General features: G+C 41.5%; 1 protein-coding gene across 2 annotated transcripts in view; it reads left to right on the forward strand.

The window, feature by feature from the left end:
- LOC126194739 (reticulon-1-like) overlaps nucleotides 1-13409 on the forward strand; it is a 378195-nt gene extending 364786 nt beyond the window's left edge. For both annotated transcript variants that reach the window (XM_049932999.1, XM_049933000.1), the window contains 2 exons: nucleotides 11046-11151; nucleotides 11774-13409. In XM_049932999.1, the coding sequence (XP_049788956.1) occupies nucleotides 11046-11151; nucleotides 11774-11828 (161 nt within the window). In that variant the 3' untranslated portion in view covers nucleotides 11829-13409. The remainder of the gene's footprint in view (nucleotides 1-11045; nucleotides 11152-11773) is intronic.
- Nucleotides 13410-14265: the final 856 nt, after the last annotated feature.

Consider the following 14265-nt stretch of genomic DNA (forward strand, 5'->3'; position numbering starts at 1 on the left):
AGGGGGTAGAGGCAGAAATGGTGCTAGCATGGACACACACTACTACTACTTCTCCTGTAGGAAAGCAGGCAGTGAACTCCGGCACCCTGTAGGCAAGGATCATGTCAACTTCGCACTGTGTGTGAGGGGCTGTGAGCTAGGCAGCTGCAGTGTCTTGAGGTGATGTAGCTGGCAGGCACATGGGGAGTGGAGACAGCAGCAGTGGTTGACATAGGAGGCACCTGTAGCTGTGCCAATGAAGCCCCAGCATTCCTGCAAGAGAAGGCACTTCAGAGGTGTTGGGATATTGAGCCATGTTGCCAGTGTGTGGTCGATTTGTCGGAGCAGCTGGTGACCACATCAGGAGGGTGGGCGGGCATGGCATGTGTTGCGCACAGTGAACGGTGGCACAAGTGGAAAAGATGACAGTCCGCAGAGGAAACAGCATTGCCCACCTGAGGGTGTAGCTGATGGTAGTGGTGCGCCACAAGGCACTTGTCGACATGCAGCATGAACACGTGGTGCTCATAGTGCCTGTTGGTGTGGGTGATGCCCGGAGTCCAATGCAGTTGCTGTCAGAATCCTTGGGCCAGTAGCACAGTTCTGGGTGTAAACTGGCACCAGCACCAGCAGCAGCACCAGCAAAAGATGGAGCAGCATCCATTGCTGCTAGCCTTGCAAGTGTTCAGCTGGGCTCGTTCCCAAATAGGAGTCCTGTCTGCGTTACCAGAATCCATACAATGGTTCTACCACACCATTAGATTCTGGGTTGGACGGAGGTGTCAAAATGCAGCAGCTGCCATTGTGTGAGCAAAACCCTTCAAAGGATTGAGCGAAAAACTGAGGACCATTGTTCAAAACCACCATTTAAGGTAGGCACTTGATACAAAAAATTGCTGATAGCGTGTTGACCATTGCATCTGCAGCGGTAGGTGGACAACAAAAGGAATAAGAAAGATGGCAAAAGGCTTTGACAACCAACACTCAAGAAGTGTCTAGAGAAGTTCCAGCTAAGTTGATATGGGTTCATTCCCAAGACAGTGTGGGTGCTGCCAAAAGGGGAAAAATCAGTGCGCGACCAGGCTCGCCATCTGACAAATACCAGGCCAGAACAAGTGCTTACAGACAAATTGTTTGGTGAGGGATGCTCCCCAGTGACTTTCATGTAACAGGTTGGAGAACTCCTTACACAGCGTTGCTGGAATTGCAACAGGATGAGTACTTTCTTTTTATCGAGGAGAGAATGACCCCATCTTACAGGAAAAGTGTGTGTGTGTGTGTGTGTGTGTGTGGGGGGGGGGGGGGGGTGTTCCCCCCTAAGGTAAGTCTTTCCGCTCCCGGAATTGGAATGACTCCTTACCCTCTCCCTCAAAACCCACATCCTTTCGTCTTTCCCTCTCCTTCCCTCTTTCCTGATGAAGCAACCGTTGGTTGCGAAAGCTAGAATTTTGTGTGTATGATTGTGTGTCTATCGACCTGCCAGCGCTTTCGTTTGGTAAGTCAGATTATCTTAGTTTTCAAAGTGATATTTCCAGCAGATATTTGCCACGAAGAAAAATGATCCTAACCCTACTCCTAATGATCCAACTCCCCAAGACACCATCCAAATTGAACCCTGCCTGGAACAGTTCCGTACTCCGTCGCAGCGGGACCCACCTCCTCTTCCTCAAAATCACCCTCTCCAAACCTTCCAGGAATTTATGACTTCCAGCCTTGCATCTCAATCCTTCTTAAAAAACCTTAATCCTACTCCCAACATCACCACTGCTGAAGCCCAGGCTATCCGTGATCTGAAGGCTGACCGATCCATCGTCATTCTTCCGGCGGACAAGGGTTCCACGACCGTGGTACTTGATTGTCGGGAGTATGTGACTGAGGGACTGCATCAGCTTTCAGACAACACCACATAAAAAGTTTGCCAAGGTAACCCCATTCCCGATGTCCAGGCGGAGCTTCAAGGAATCCTCAGAACCGTAGGCCCCCTGCAAAACCTTTCACCTGACTCCATCAACCTCCTGACCCCACCGACACCCCGCACCCCTACCTTCTACCTTCTTCCTAAAATCCACAAACCCAATCATCTCGGCCGCCCCATTGTAGCTGGTTACCAAGCCCCCACAGAACGTATCTCTGCCTACGTAGATCAACACCTTCAACCCATTACATGCAGTCTCCCATCCTTCATCAAAGACACCAACCACTTTCTCGAACGCCTGGAATCCTTACTCAATCTGTTACCCCGGAAACCATCCTTGTAACCATTGATGCCACTTCCTTATACACAAATATTCCACACGTCCAGGGCCTCGCTGCGATGGAACATTTCCTTTCACGCCGATCACCTGCCACCCTACCTAAAACCTCTTTCCTCATCACCTTAACCAGCTTCATCCTGACCCACAACTTCTTCACTTTTGAAGGCCAGACATACCAGCAATTAAAGGGAACAGCCATGGGTACCAGGATGGCCCCCTCGTACGCCAAACCTATTCATGGGTTGCTTAGAGGAAGCCTTCTTGGTTACCCAGGCCTGCCAACCCAAAGTTTGGTACATATTTATTGATGACATCTTCATGATCTGGACTCAGTGAAGAAGAACTCCAGAATTTCCTCTCCAACCTCAACTCCTTTGGTTCCATCAGATTCACCTGGTCCTACTGCAAATCCCATGCCACTTTCCTTGACGTTGACCTCCACCTGTCCAATGGCCAGCTTCACACGTCCGTCCACATCAAACCCACCAACAAGCAACAGTACCTCCATTATGACAGCTGCCACCCATTCCACATCAAACGGTCCCTTCCCTACAGCCTAGGTCTTCGTGGCAAACGAATCTGCTCCAGTCCAGAATCCCTGAACCATTACACCCACAACCTGACAACAGCTTTTGCATCTCGCAACTACCCTCCCGACCTGGTACAGAAGCAAATAACCAGAGCCACCTCCTCATCCCCTCGAATCCAGAATCCCCCACAGAAGAACCACAAAAGTGCCCCACTTGTGACAGGATACTTTCCGGGACTGGACCAGACTCTGAATGTGGCTCTCCAGCAGGGACACGACTTCCTCAAATCCTGCCCTGAAGTGAGATCCATCCTTCATGAAATCCTCCCCACTCCACCAAGAGTGTCTTTCCGCCGTCCACCTAACCTTCGTAACCTGTTAGTTCATCCCTATGAAATCCCCAAACCACCTTCCCTACCCTCTGGCTCCTATCCTTGTAACCACCCCTGGTGTAAAACCTGTCCCATGCACCCTCCCACCACCACCTACTCCAGTCCTGTAACCCAGAAGGTGTACACGATCAAAGGCAGAGCCACATGTGAAAGCACCCACGTGATTTACCAACTGACCTGCCTACACTGTGATGCGTTATATGTGGGAATGACCAGCGACAAACTGTCCATTTGCATGAATGGACACAGGCAGACAGTGTTTGTTGGTAATGAGGATCACCCTGTGGCTAAACATGCCTTGGTGCACGGCCAGCACATCTTGGCACAGTGTTACACCGTCCGGGTTATCTGGATACTTCCCACCAACACCAACCTATCCGAACTCCGGAGATGGGAACTTGCTTTTCAATATATCCTCTTACCGTTACCCACCAGGCCTCAATCTCCGCTAATTTCAAGTTGGCGCCACTCATACCTCACCTGTCATTCAACATCATCTTTGCCACTTCACTTCCGCCTTGACTGGCATCTCTGCCCAAACTCTTTCTTTAAATATGTCTGCTTGTGAGATGTCTGCTTGTGTCTGTATATGTGTGGATGGATATGTGTGTGTGTGTGTGTGCGAGTGTATACCTGTCCTTTTTTCCCCCTAAGGTAAGTCTTTCCGCTCCCGGGATTGGAATGACTCCTTACCCTCTCCCTTAAAACCCACATCCTTTCGTCTTTCCCTCTCCTTCCCTCTTTCCTGATGAGGCAACAGTTTGTTGCGAAAGCTTTAATTTTTTGTGTGTGTGTGTGTTTGTGTGTCTATCGACCTGCCAGCGCTTTCGTTCGGTAAGTCACATCATCTTTGTTTTTAGATATATTTTCCCCACGTGGAATGTTTCCCTCTATTATATGTATGTATGTATGTATGTATGTGTGTATATGTATGTATGCTGGTTGCAACTATTAATCTAGAGCCAAGCAATTCAGCTTCTTTTTTCGTTAAGCCCATATCCATAACCAAATTGTTAAGCTCGGTCTGAGTAAACAATTTGGACTCTATACTTTCTGTATTACAATGGAATTCATCATCATCTCGTTCATCTAAATCGGAACGTACCCCAAAAAATACTTCTATTGGAATAGAATTTAAATAATCTGGTGGTTTAGGAATCGGCAAATGTACACCATGCCCTACTGGTCAGATGGTGGACGGAAGATTAGTGTAGCTTATTACATTCTTGTTTCTCAAATTGTGACCAGTAGAATTGTGACCAGTAATATCAACACTGCAAAAGTAGCAATCATTGGAGTGATTTCTTGGCTCCACCCATATCAGAGGAACAGCAAATCTAAAGGCTTTTTCTTTTTTTTGGACAATTTTCTCAGATCTTAAAACACACACACACACACACACACACACACACACACACACACACACACACACACATCTTTTGCAGTGCTCAAGATTTATCTTGATCACCAATTTTAGATCCAAAGTATGATAAACCTTTTTCACAATGTCTGTAATGCTTGTTTGGTGTTTTTTAATCACAAAATCGCCACAAATATAACAAACTGTCAGGGTTGTTACAACTATGATTAGACATTGTTCTGAGCACATGTACAGGCAACGGGGAAAGTGAGGTTAGTTTGACAGTGAACAAAACACTTACCTGTTAACACAGAAATAGAATTGACCCTTTTTTTCCAGCAAATGTTGTCAGCAGTGCTACCAACGTCATCTACATTAATTACACTTCCTTCTAAGATTATTTTAACTATATAAAAGTTGTTAAGTTCTTTAAAAAATCGCTTTAATTTAATAAATTGAACTGTAAAATGTGAAGAAATGGTGAGTGATAAAGTTTTTTGAGTATCAAATTTGAATTCCCACCCTAAAAACATAAGAATAAGGTATTTTCAGCAAAAGTTTTTCCATCGTTTGCTTGTGTAGTCTGTCATGCTTTCGTGTCAGTTTGAAAACAACAGTTTTTCCAGGTCAGACAAGTGCTCTGACGGCATGGGCAGCCGTGACAATGTGTCAGCACTTGCATGCTGCGACATACATCGGAAATACATCTTGTAATTGTATCTCGACAAAAATGAGGCTCATTGTTCAAGATGGTGAGCTGCTTTGTCAGGTAAAGCAGCTGAAAGGTGAAACACACTAACTATAGGTTTATGATCAGTGACTAGGTCGAATTTGGTACCAATTAAGAAGACATGAAATTTTCTCATGCCATAAACAATTACAAGGGGGTTCTTTTCGACTTGCACATTCTGATTCTGAGCTGTGGTGAGAGTTTTGGATGCAGATGCGACACATTGCTCAGAGCTATACGTGTAATGATGGGCCAGAACGGCTCCCACCCCATACTGGGATGTGTCCATGGTCTAGACATATAGGTTTACTCTGTTGGACGGTCGCAAGGCAAGATGCAGAGCGTAATTCGTTTTTAAGCTGTAAAAATGCTTGCTGATAGACCAGCTACTGCTTGAAATGAACATTTTTTTACAAAGCAACAGCCAGAATAGCTCCACCCAGAAGAAACTAGTGATAGTAAGATAACTCAGCAATGAATGCAGTAGTTGCTGCAGACAGGTAGAACAAGGCAAAGCTGTAATAGCAGCTTCATGCAGTTCCAGTGGTTCAACACCCTGCATGGAAAAATCAGGACGGAGATAAACCATAGCGGATTAAAAGATTGTGACTTAGTAAGATTACACTTAATGCCTATGGTTTGCTAAACAACAGAGAACAGAGGTTACGTAAATGTTAGCCTGTCAAATTGTCCATTACTACAATGTTGTCAAGATAGTTAATACAGCAAGGAACCTCTGCCGAGAGTTGCTTCAAAAAGCATTGGAAAATGGCTGTACCCTTTCACCCTAAATATCAAATGTTGATGATGATATTGATAAAGACTCAAAGGTGTCTTCACTTCAAGCAATTGTTTCAAGGCATCATCTAATAGAACCTCAGCAAAGTTAATTTTGGAAAAGAATTGACCCTCGGCAAATTTTGCAGGTAATTCATCAGTTACAAGCAGAGGGTGTGTGTAAGTAATATTGTGCTTTTATGGTAACTTTAAAGTCTCTGCAAAATCGGAGCTGACCCGATTGTTTTTTACAATCGCTAATGACATAGTCCACTCAATCACTGACATTGATTGAATGGTGTGTAGTGATGCCAACTGATCCAGTTTGGACTCAACTTGCTTGCAGGACAGTGGTATGGACTACGCCTGAAAAAGAAAAGAAGAAAAAGTGAAGGACATGATCTATGATAAGAGTGACACTGTCAGTAATAGAAAATTCAAACGCAACGTCATCGTCTAAACCAGACAAATTCTCTGTATGAATTTAGTAGACTGTCAAATAGATGATTGGATGAGCTATAGATTTGTAAGCTGTGGTGGCAGTAAATTGATCAATAACAGGAATATGTTGTTTATTGTAGCTTACCAGACAGTGTTGGACAGCCGTGCGTATGTTGGAGAATTGAAGAGTCAAACAGCAGCTCTGGCGTCTGCGTGCGGTGATGGATGTTTCCATAAAAGTGTTTATTCTGATTTGCTGACAGCAATGAAACATTTGTTCAGAGGAAGACTGAATACGGCCTTTATTGCGACACTTGATGTGATGCCCACCTGGGTCATACAGATCTCTCGTCTTGCACAAAGCAAGAGGGGCATGATGGATGTGCTGCATGTTGTTGTTGCCAATGGGGTTGCTCATTGCTGCCAGGTTTTCTGGTTGGTATGACAGACTTCCTCTTTGCTTGGCGAGTCTGTTGCTATGTTCCACTGTGGTGCACTATCAACAACAGCTGCGCTGAATTATTTGATTTAGTGGCCTACTGCACGGGATACCTCAAAAGACGGAGCATTGTCTTCAAAGGACAGATCCTCACATTGAAGGGTTCTGACGAACTTCCTTGTTGGGTGTGAGGATGATGATCGTCGCAAACCATGGCGTTTGCATAGGATTTTTCGGAGGTTTTAGCAATGATGTGACTCTTATGGCCCAAACCCAGCAGCTCTGCCATCCAAGCCCAAGAAGATTGATAGGGCAGCATGTGGCACTGGTAAAACTTTGAGCAGTAATAAAATAGGTGCACTTGTGATAAGAGGACGGCAAACTACACATTTTATCAAAGTAGTGCGAGGCAGTTCCTGCGAGAGGGCAAACTGGCACAACTAGTAGACGAGAGGGGACAGAAACAAAACAAAGCCTTAAATTTCCCGTTTAGTCACCTTAAATTTGACGAAGTGCTGGTGGAGCCAATTTTCATAAGCATCCTAGTCTTCAGCAGAGTCATGATACAGTGGAAGCAGCAACTACAGCAGCAGCTCCACTTGATAGTGGAGCATGAACAGTCAATGTAGCAACAAGTTTTTCCAAAGCAACTGTGGTAAGTTGCTGCTGGCTGACAAACAATTAAAGTACCATCTCCATGGAGAAGTTATGTGAAAGTCACTGAAGTGGAGCACACGACAGTTCTCCTAATTGCCATTTGTATTCCAACTCAGAGTGCAATAAGAAACACATTGAAAGTTCAGTACAATTTTGTGGCACAGGAGCTGGTGCCTGTCAGTATGAAGGACATTGCCCCACCAGGGGCTGCTAGCTTCCTATAGGAGTAGATGGGGCACCATCAATGGTTGGCAGCCTGTGCAGGTGCTGAACAGTGCACTACTCAAGTATGGTATGTTCTGAGACAGTGGTGGCAAAGGGGTAAAAGTTACTACACCTTTCAGTGCCTAAATAACAGCTTTTTACTTGTGGCAGCTAAACACACATTTTCTCGCCATAATAGCCGTATAATATATTTATCATATAATATAGCCACAGATTAAATTAAGCAAAATTATTGATATTATGATATAAAATGCAAAAAGCTAGGATTGGCCAAATGAATTTTACTTCGATTTTTCTCTACTTTCTTTGTTCCTATTTGGTAAATTATTGCCCCCTACTTAAGTCAGACTTGATTCGTCAGATTTTCACCATCATCTCTAAGAAGGTTCAGGCAGTACACAATTCAGTTAAAGTCATGAGGTACACATCCTTTTGCTTGGCATAGAGCAGGAACTCAGCGTGGCATGGACTGAACCAGTTGCTGAAGTCCCTTGCTGAAATATTGAGGGGTGGCCAAATCATTCACTCGAACTGTCCAGACTGTTCTTCAAACCAGTCGCCAACAGTTGTGGCCTGGTGACATGGCATATTGCCATCCATAAAAATTCCATCACCTTTTGGGAACACGAAAGCATGAATGGCTACAAATAGTCCCAAAGTAACTGAATGTAACCATTTCCAATAAGTGATTGATTCAGTTGGATCAGACGACACAGTCCATTCCATGTAAACACAGCCTACATCATTATGGAGCAGTCACCATCCTCCACAGTGCCTTGACAGTGTTGGTCCATGGATTCAGGGTGTTCCTAACACACTCGCACCCTACCATCTGCTTTTACCGATTGAAATCGGCACTGATCTGGCCTGGAAACAGTTTTCCAGTTATCTAGGGTTTAACTGATTTGGCCGTGAGTCCACAAAAGGCACTGAAGGCGATGTTGTGCTGTTAACAAAGTCACTCATATTGTCGGCTGCCATAGCTCATTAACGCCAAATTTTGTCCCACTGTCGTAACAGTTGTGGCTACTGCACGCAGTGTTGCTTATGTTAGCACTGACAACACTACCAAAATGTTGCTTCTCTAGTTCATAAATTGAAGACTGTTGGCCACTGCGTTGTCCACGGTGAGAAGTAATGCCTGCAATTCGCTGTTTTTGGCACTCTTGACTCTGTGGATTTCAAAACATAGAACTGAAATATGCAATGCCACTGCCTTCTCGAAAAGTCCATATATCTACATTTTCAAATTCAGGTTTTAGCCTGAATTGATGTTGTTGACTTTTTTTCTTTCTCCTGTTTCCCTTTTTACTGTTGCTTTTGGAAAAACAGATCTCCATCTTCAGGTGCCCTCACTTTTACTTGCTTACAGTTCAGTGCTTTTCTGTTGTAGGTCTAAGACTGCAGTTCAAAACAGTTAATTTTCTTTGCTTTTGGTAGTATCACATTCTTACGCTGTTAACTTCAGTATGCAAAGAATACCTAAAATATCAGGGTTTTATATTTATTCTGCAGTCAGTTGAACAAATAGCATTCTTCATAATAGTTTCAAAAAATTCAGATTTCTTTTATTAAAAGCTGTTGCTCTTGTTGATACTCATCAGGATTTCATAAGTTTTATTGTTCTTTGCAAATGATTTCATCTCACTTTTGTTGCACAAATCGCTGAAGTGGTGTCAAATACAGAGACTTGCATCGGGCAGCTGAACAGCTCCAGATATGGTATCCTGACCAATGATCATTTTATAGCACTCTTGGTAGTGAGTTTCAACTATTTGATTTACATACAAACTGTCTGCATGCTTAGTGACTTTCAGTATATTACATCAAGAATCTTCTTATTAATTGTCCAAATAAAGCTTGTTTACCTCTATTAAATACCAAAAATGTTCTGTTAAAAACTTAAATTATATTTCATTTTGAACACCTCAGTATTTACTGAATAGCAGTTCTGTTACGGATAATAATGGAGAGGAACCATTCATCAGCCATTGTCATTATGTGGAACTTAATTCTTTATCTTTTATCCAATTAAACTGCAGTTAAAGTATTGAAATTTAGACTTTCGAAAGGTGCCCCTAATTAAAATTGATCTCTCCCACTCCCCCCCCCCCCCCCCCCCCCGCTCTCCTGTGCCTTCTGGATGCTGTGGAAATAATAAAATCACTAGTAACATTACTGCACATTGACATCAAAGAAGAAACAGAATTTTGTAAAGTAAAACTCTTCCCCAAGAGAGTTGTACACTGTTGTTTATACTTTCAGCACAGATTTTGCTACTTGCTGTGGATTTAATGTTAACTTTCAGCTTTTCATGACCAATTTGCAGCTCTGAGCACTTTTTTTTTGTGTTTGCTAGGTCTCCCTCCCAGCCAAAATTTATTCATGTGTTAATTGTAAATTTGTGTTAAACTAAAAAAACTGAGTAAGATGGTGAAGTTCTTAATGCACTAAGCTTACCTTGAAGAGGAGTGCAGTTCAAATTTGTTGTCATATCTCTGTATAGTATTTTCCAAATCAGTCAAATGCTGTAATGGGTTCTTTTTAAAAATACTTCACCTTTTCCCTCTTTACCACATTTTTCTTATCAAACTTCATGCCAAGTACTCGGCAACCTTGTCACCTGCTTTGAACATCCGAAATTACTCCCTTCCTCCTTCCCCTTCCTCTAAAAAGCAACAAAATCTGATCTTCAGACTGCAGTATATGAGACTGAAACAAATCCTTCAGAGGTTTCATAATATTGGCATAGAAAAATTTCCAAATTGGACTTTCACTTAAAAATGGAGAAAAAGATTTCCTAAGTGGAAATGATGATAGTCGTGACAAGTGCTGGTACGGAGTTACATGGAAAAAATGGCATTTGGTCAGGGGGAGACAACATGGAACAGTGTGAGAGGGAAATTAAAACTGAAATTCTTTTAGCAGAGCGTTATTGAGTTGTTCAGCTGGTAGTCACTGTGGAGGAATGTGACAGGATTCTAAATTGAACGTTGTGAGTCTTTGTTGTGAAAATGAAAAGATACGCTCTAGGGAGTCCACTACACCTCTACAAGCAATCATGGTTTCCTCCCTTGAAAACAAAACAGTTATTGGTTAGCACGAAATATTCCTCCTCCTCCTCCTCCTTGCCCAATTAATATTGCCTTATATGTTCTTATGATAGGTAAAGGAAAATGTTGAGAGAGGAGAGAGTTGTATTTGTGTGATTACACAAATTATATGCTGTCATTATAACACTTCAATATTTCTTGTTTCCAGCTTTTGTAGCCTTGTTCACTTTGCCAAAGGTTTATGAAACAAACAAAGTGCAGATTGACCAGAACATCGATTTAGTGAGGAGCAAAATAGCAGAGATCTCATCAAAGTAAGTAATTTGTAGTTAATTCTAACAAAGAAAGTACTTCAGCTACTATGAACTGCATCTGTGTAGTTACTGGTTGTATTGTTACGAAAGATTAAGTGCCAATGAATAATAGATATTCACAACTTTTTAAGTGTGTAAATATTAAATATCTTTTTGTTTTTAACATCACTTCATAAAATTAAATCAAATATTGTTATGGAATTGTTTGTGAAAGGTTGATAGAACTGATGGAATGTACCCCCCCTCGCACCCGTTCTCTCCCCCCTCCCCCTCCCCCTCCAAAACTGTGTGTGCTTGTGTTGTGTGCTTGTGTGTGTGCTTGGTGTGTGTGCTTGTGTGTGTGTGCTTGTGTGTGTGTGCTTGTGTGTGTGCTTGTGTGTGTGCTTGTGTTGTGTGTGCTTGTGTGTGTGCTTGTGTGTGTGCTTGTGTGTGTGCTTGTGTGTGTGCTTGTGTGTGTGCTTGTGTGTGTGCTTGTGTGTGTGTGCTTGTGTGTGTGCGCTTGTGTGTGTGTGCTTGTGTGTGTGTGCTTGTGTGTGTGCGCTTGTGTGTGTGCGCTGTGTGTGTGCGCTTGTGTGTGTGTGCTTGTGTGTGAAATAATACAAATTTTCATTTTCTTTTACAGGATTAAAGCAACCATCCGTGTTGGTGGGAAGAAACCAGAAGAAAAGAAAGAATAAATCTTTACTTTTTCAGAGGAAATTATTTAAAAGTGAACTGCAAAAACAGCAATGAAATTGGAACAAAACAACCACTTTCTTCTGTGCAGTCATCATATATATTCCATGTGTTTGAATGTCATCATCACACAGTAATAAACCTTGACCAACTATGTGATTGCTGTATTAATTTCATGCGGTTTCTTAGGTTTCTAATTTATTCTGTCCATTCTATTAACATTGTAATTTATTCCACTTGGCTCGGACTACTGTAAATATTTCAATTTTGAACAGAAAGATTGAAATATGAGTAAGAGCATGTAAGTGTAAAACTCTTTAAATGTTTTCTCTCTACTGTAGAATGAAGAGTTATCAAAGTTCCCCATGCTGCTTCAGATTTGTAGCATATCCTGTGAAAAATAAGTGTGCATGTGTGAGAGAATGGTATTTTTATTATCCATTTAACTAAGTTTCCTCTGAAGGATTGAGTCTGGTTGTGTGTGAACAGGCCCTTAAATTTTCATAGACTGGGTGCATTAATCCTCGCTTGCATGAATTGTGGTTGAATGTGTGTCTTTGTAATTTTCTGCGTAATAGGAATAGGTACTGGACAAAAAACTGGAGAGAGAGAGATAACTAACTCGCAACCTTATTGTGTTTAAATGATGATACGGAAATTTTGTACCCTCCGTGTGTGTGTGTGTGTGTGTGTGTGTGTGTGTGTGTGTGTGTGTGTGTGTGTTTTGCTTGTTAAAAGTAAGCCTGGATGCAATTGTTTGCATGTAGTTGTCGCTGTAAGCTGCAAAAAATTCTTGTTTCATCTATTAAAGTGTTGCAAATATTTCACGTGAAAAGTGAATATTAACAGAATATGTTGCTGTAAAGTTACTTGCTGCTTATTTGGTTTATGAAGCTCTTAATGGTGAACATTCATTAAATAATGATGCTTTTAACACAAATTTAAAACTGAATCAGTTGATTGGTGTAAGAAGATACTATTTGTGCCACAAATTTTTATATAAAATTGAGCACCTATGCTGCTATCTGTGGGATGTCACTTAAATGAATTTCTCACAGAAAATTGTTGTACTTTGCTGTCTGACTCTCTTTGTGACTGAAAAATAACAAAGCTACGTGGAATCTCTGCTATATGTATGAAAACTATATGAAATCCGGAGACAGTACCAGATGGCTTGTGAAATTGTTAATTTTATTGATCTTTTTACTTAATGCCCTCCGCATAATTCGCTTAATGGTTGGTGGGCGAGCACACGAGTATTCTGCCAAATGCACATGTATAGATGATTATTCTTAGCCTAATTAATTGTTGGGATTATTTAAATTGGAAAGATATGGTGATAATACTGCATATTTGTCTTTTTGACATAAATACACCCTAATGCTTTTCATACAGCATCTAGACTCATAATAATGAAAGTAGCTGTTATTAATTCAGGTCTAGTGTTAAGAGAATTGGTGCAATGTTTTGTTGAAAGAAATCTGTATGTATTAGTTTCATTCTGGTTTTTGTCAAGTATAATTTGGAGATATTAAGTTGTATTGATGTGCTTTGTACACAAATAAAAAGAAATCTACCTGGAACATGTGTAAGTTCTGAAATCTAAATGTAGAGTCTGAATTCTACAGTGGTGTAGTGGATTTTAGTAATGCTGAAGTGGTTATTATAGAAAAAAAAACCTGTAACATCTGCATGGTCCTCACAACAGCAGACTTAGTGTTTTTCATAAACTAATCTACTGCTGTAAAAAAAATAATCTGGTATTGTCTGGCAGTGTCTTGAGGATTACAAACACCTTTGAGGATCTGATTTCACAAGCTGTTCTCAATATTTTTGATATTCAGTGCATAAATTTAAGTTGGTAGAAATGCTATCAAAACACTGGACACAGAACACTGTCAATAATATCCTTACATACATGTGAACATCAACTATCCAACATTTTAATTTAGCTGAATTTTCTGTCTGTGCATCACAAAGGTAGACAATCATGTTAAATAGAAAATACTTTCCTGATAAACTGCACAATATTATTTATTCAGTCACAAACTAGCTTTTGGCGCATTAGGACATTGTCAGCTGACAACTGGATAACAATTTGCAGGTCATCATGAAACTGTCCTATTTAATATTATTCAATATTTGTTACAGTTGCTAGTAGGGTTGCTTATGGGTTCAGAAAATAAATGTCTGACAGGAAGAACATATTATATATAAACACCACAATATTTCTCTAACGACTTTCATCCCGTTAAACTGTGACCCAGAAGGCTGTGTCATTGTAGTTGCATCATATGTGCTCCCTTCGTATTTCCTTGTAACATAAACCTGTTAAATGTGAAGTGTGGGTACCTGACATCTACCATAGGTAAAGGAGAGCACTTGGTTGATAGCAGAAATGTGAGTCACTGATAGCCACACCGGTATCCACCCACTGTC

This window comes from Schistocerca nitens, chromosome 7, assembly GCF_023898315.1.
Source record: "Schistocerca nitens isolate TAMUIC-IGC-003100 chromosome 7, iqSchNite1.1, whole genome shotgun sequence".
Lineage (NCBI taxonomy): Eukaryota > Metazoa > Arthropoda > Insecta > Orthoptera > Acrididae > Schistocerca > Schistocerca nitens.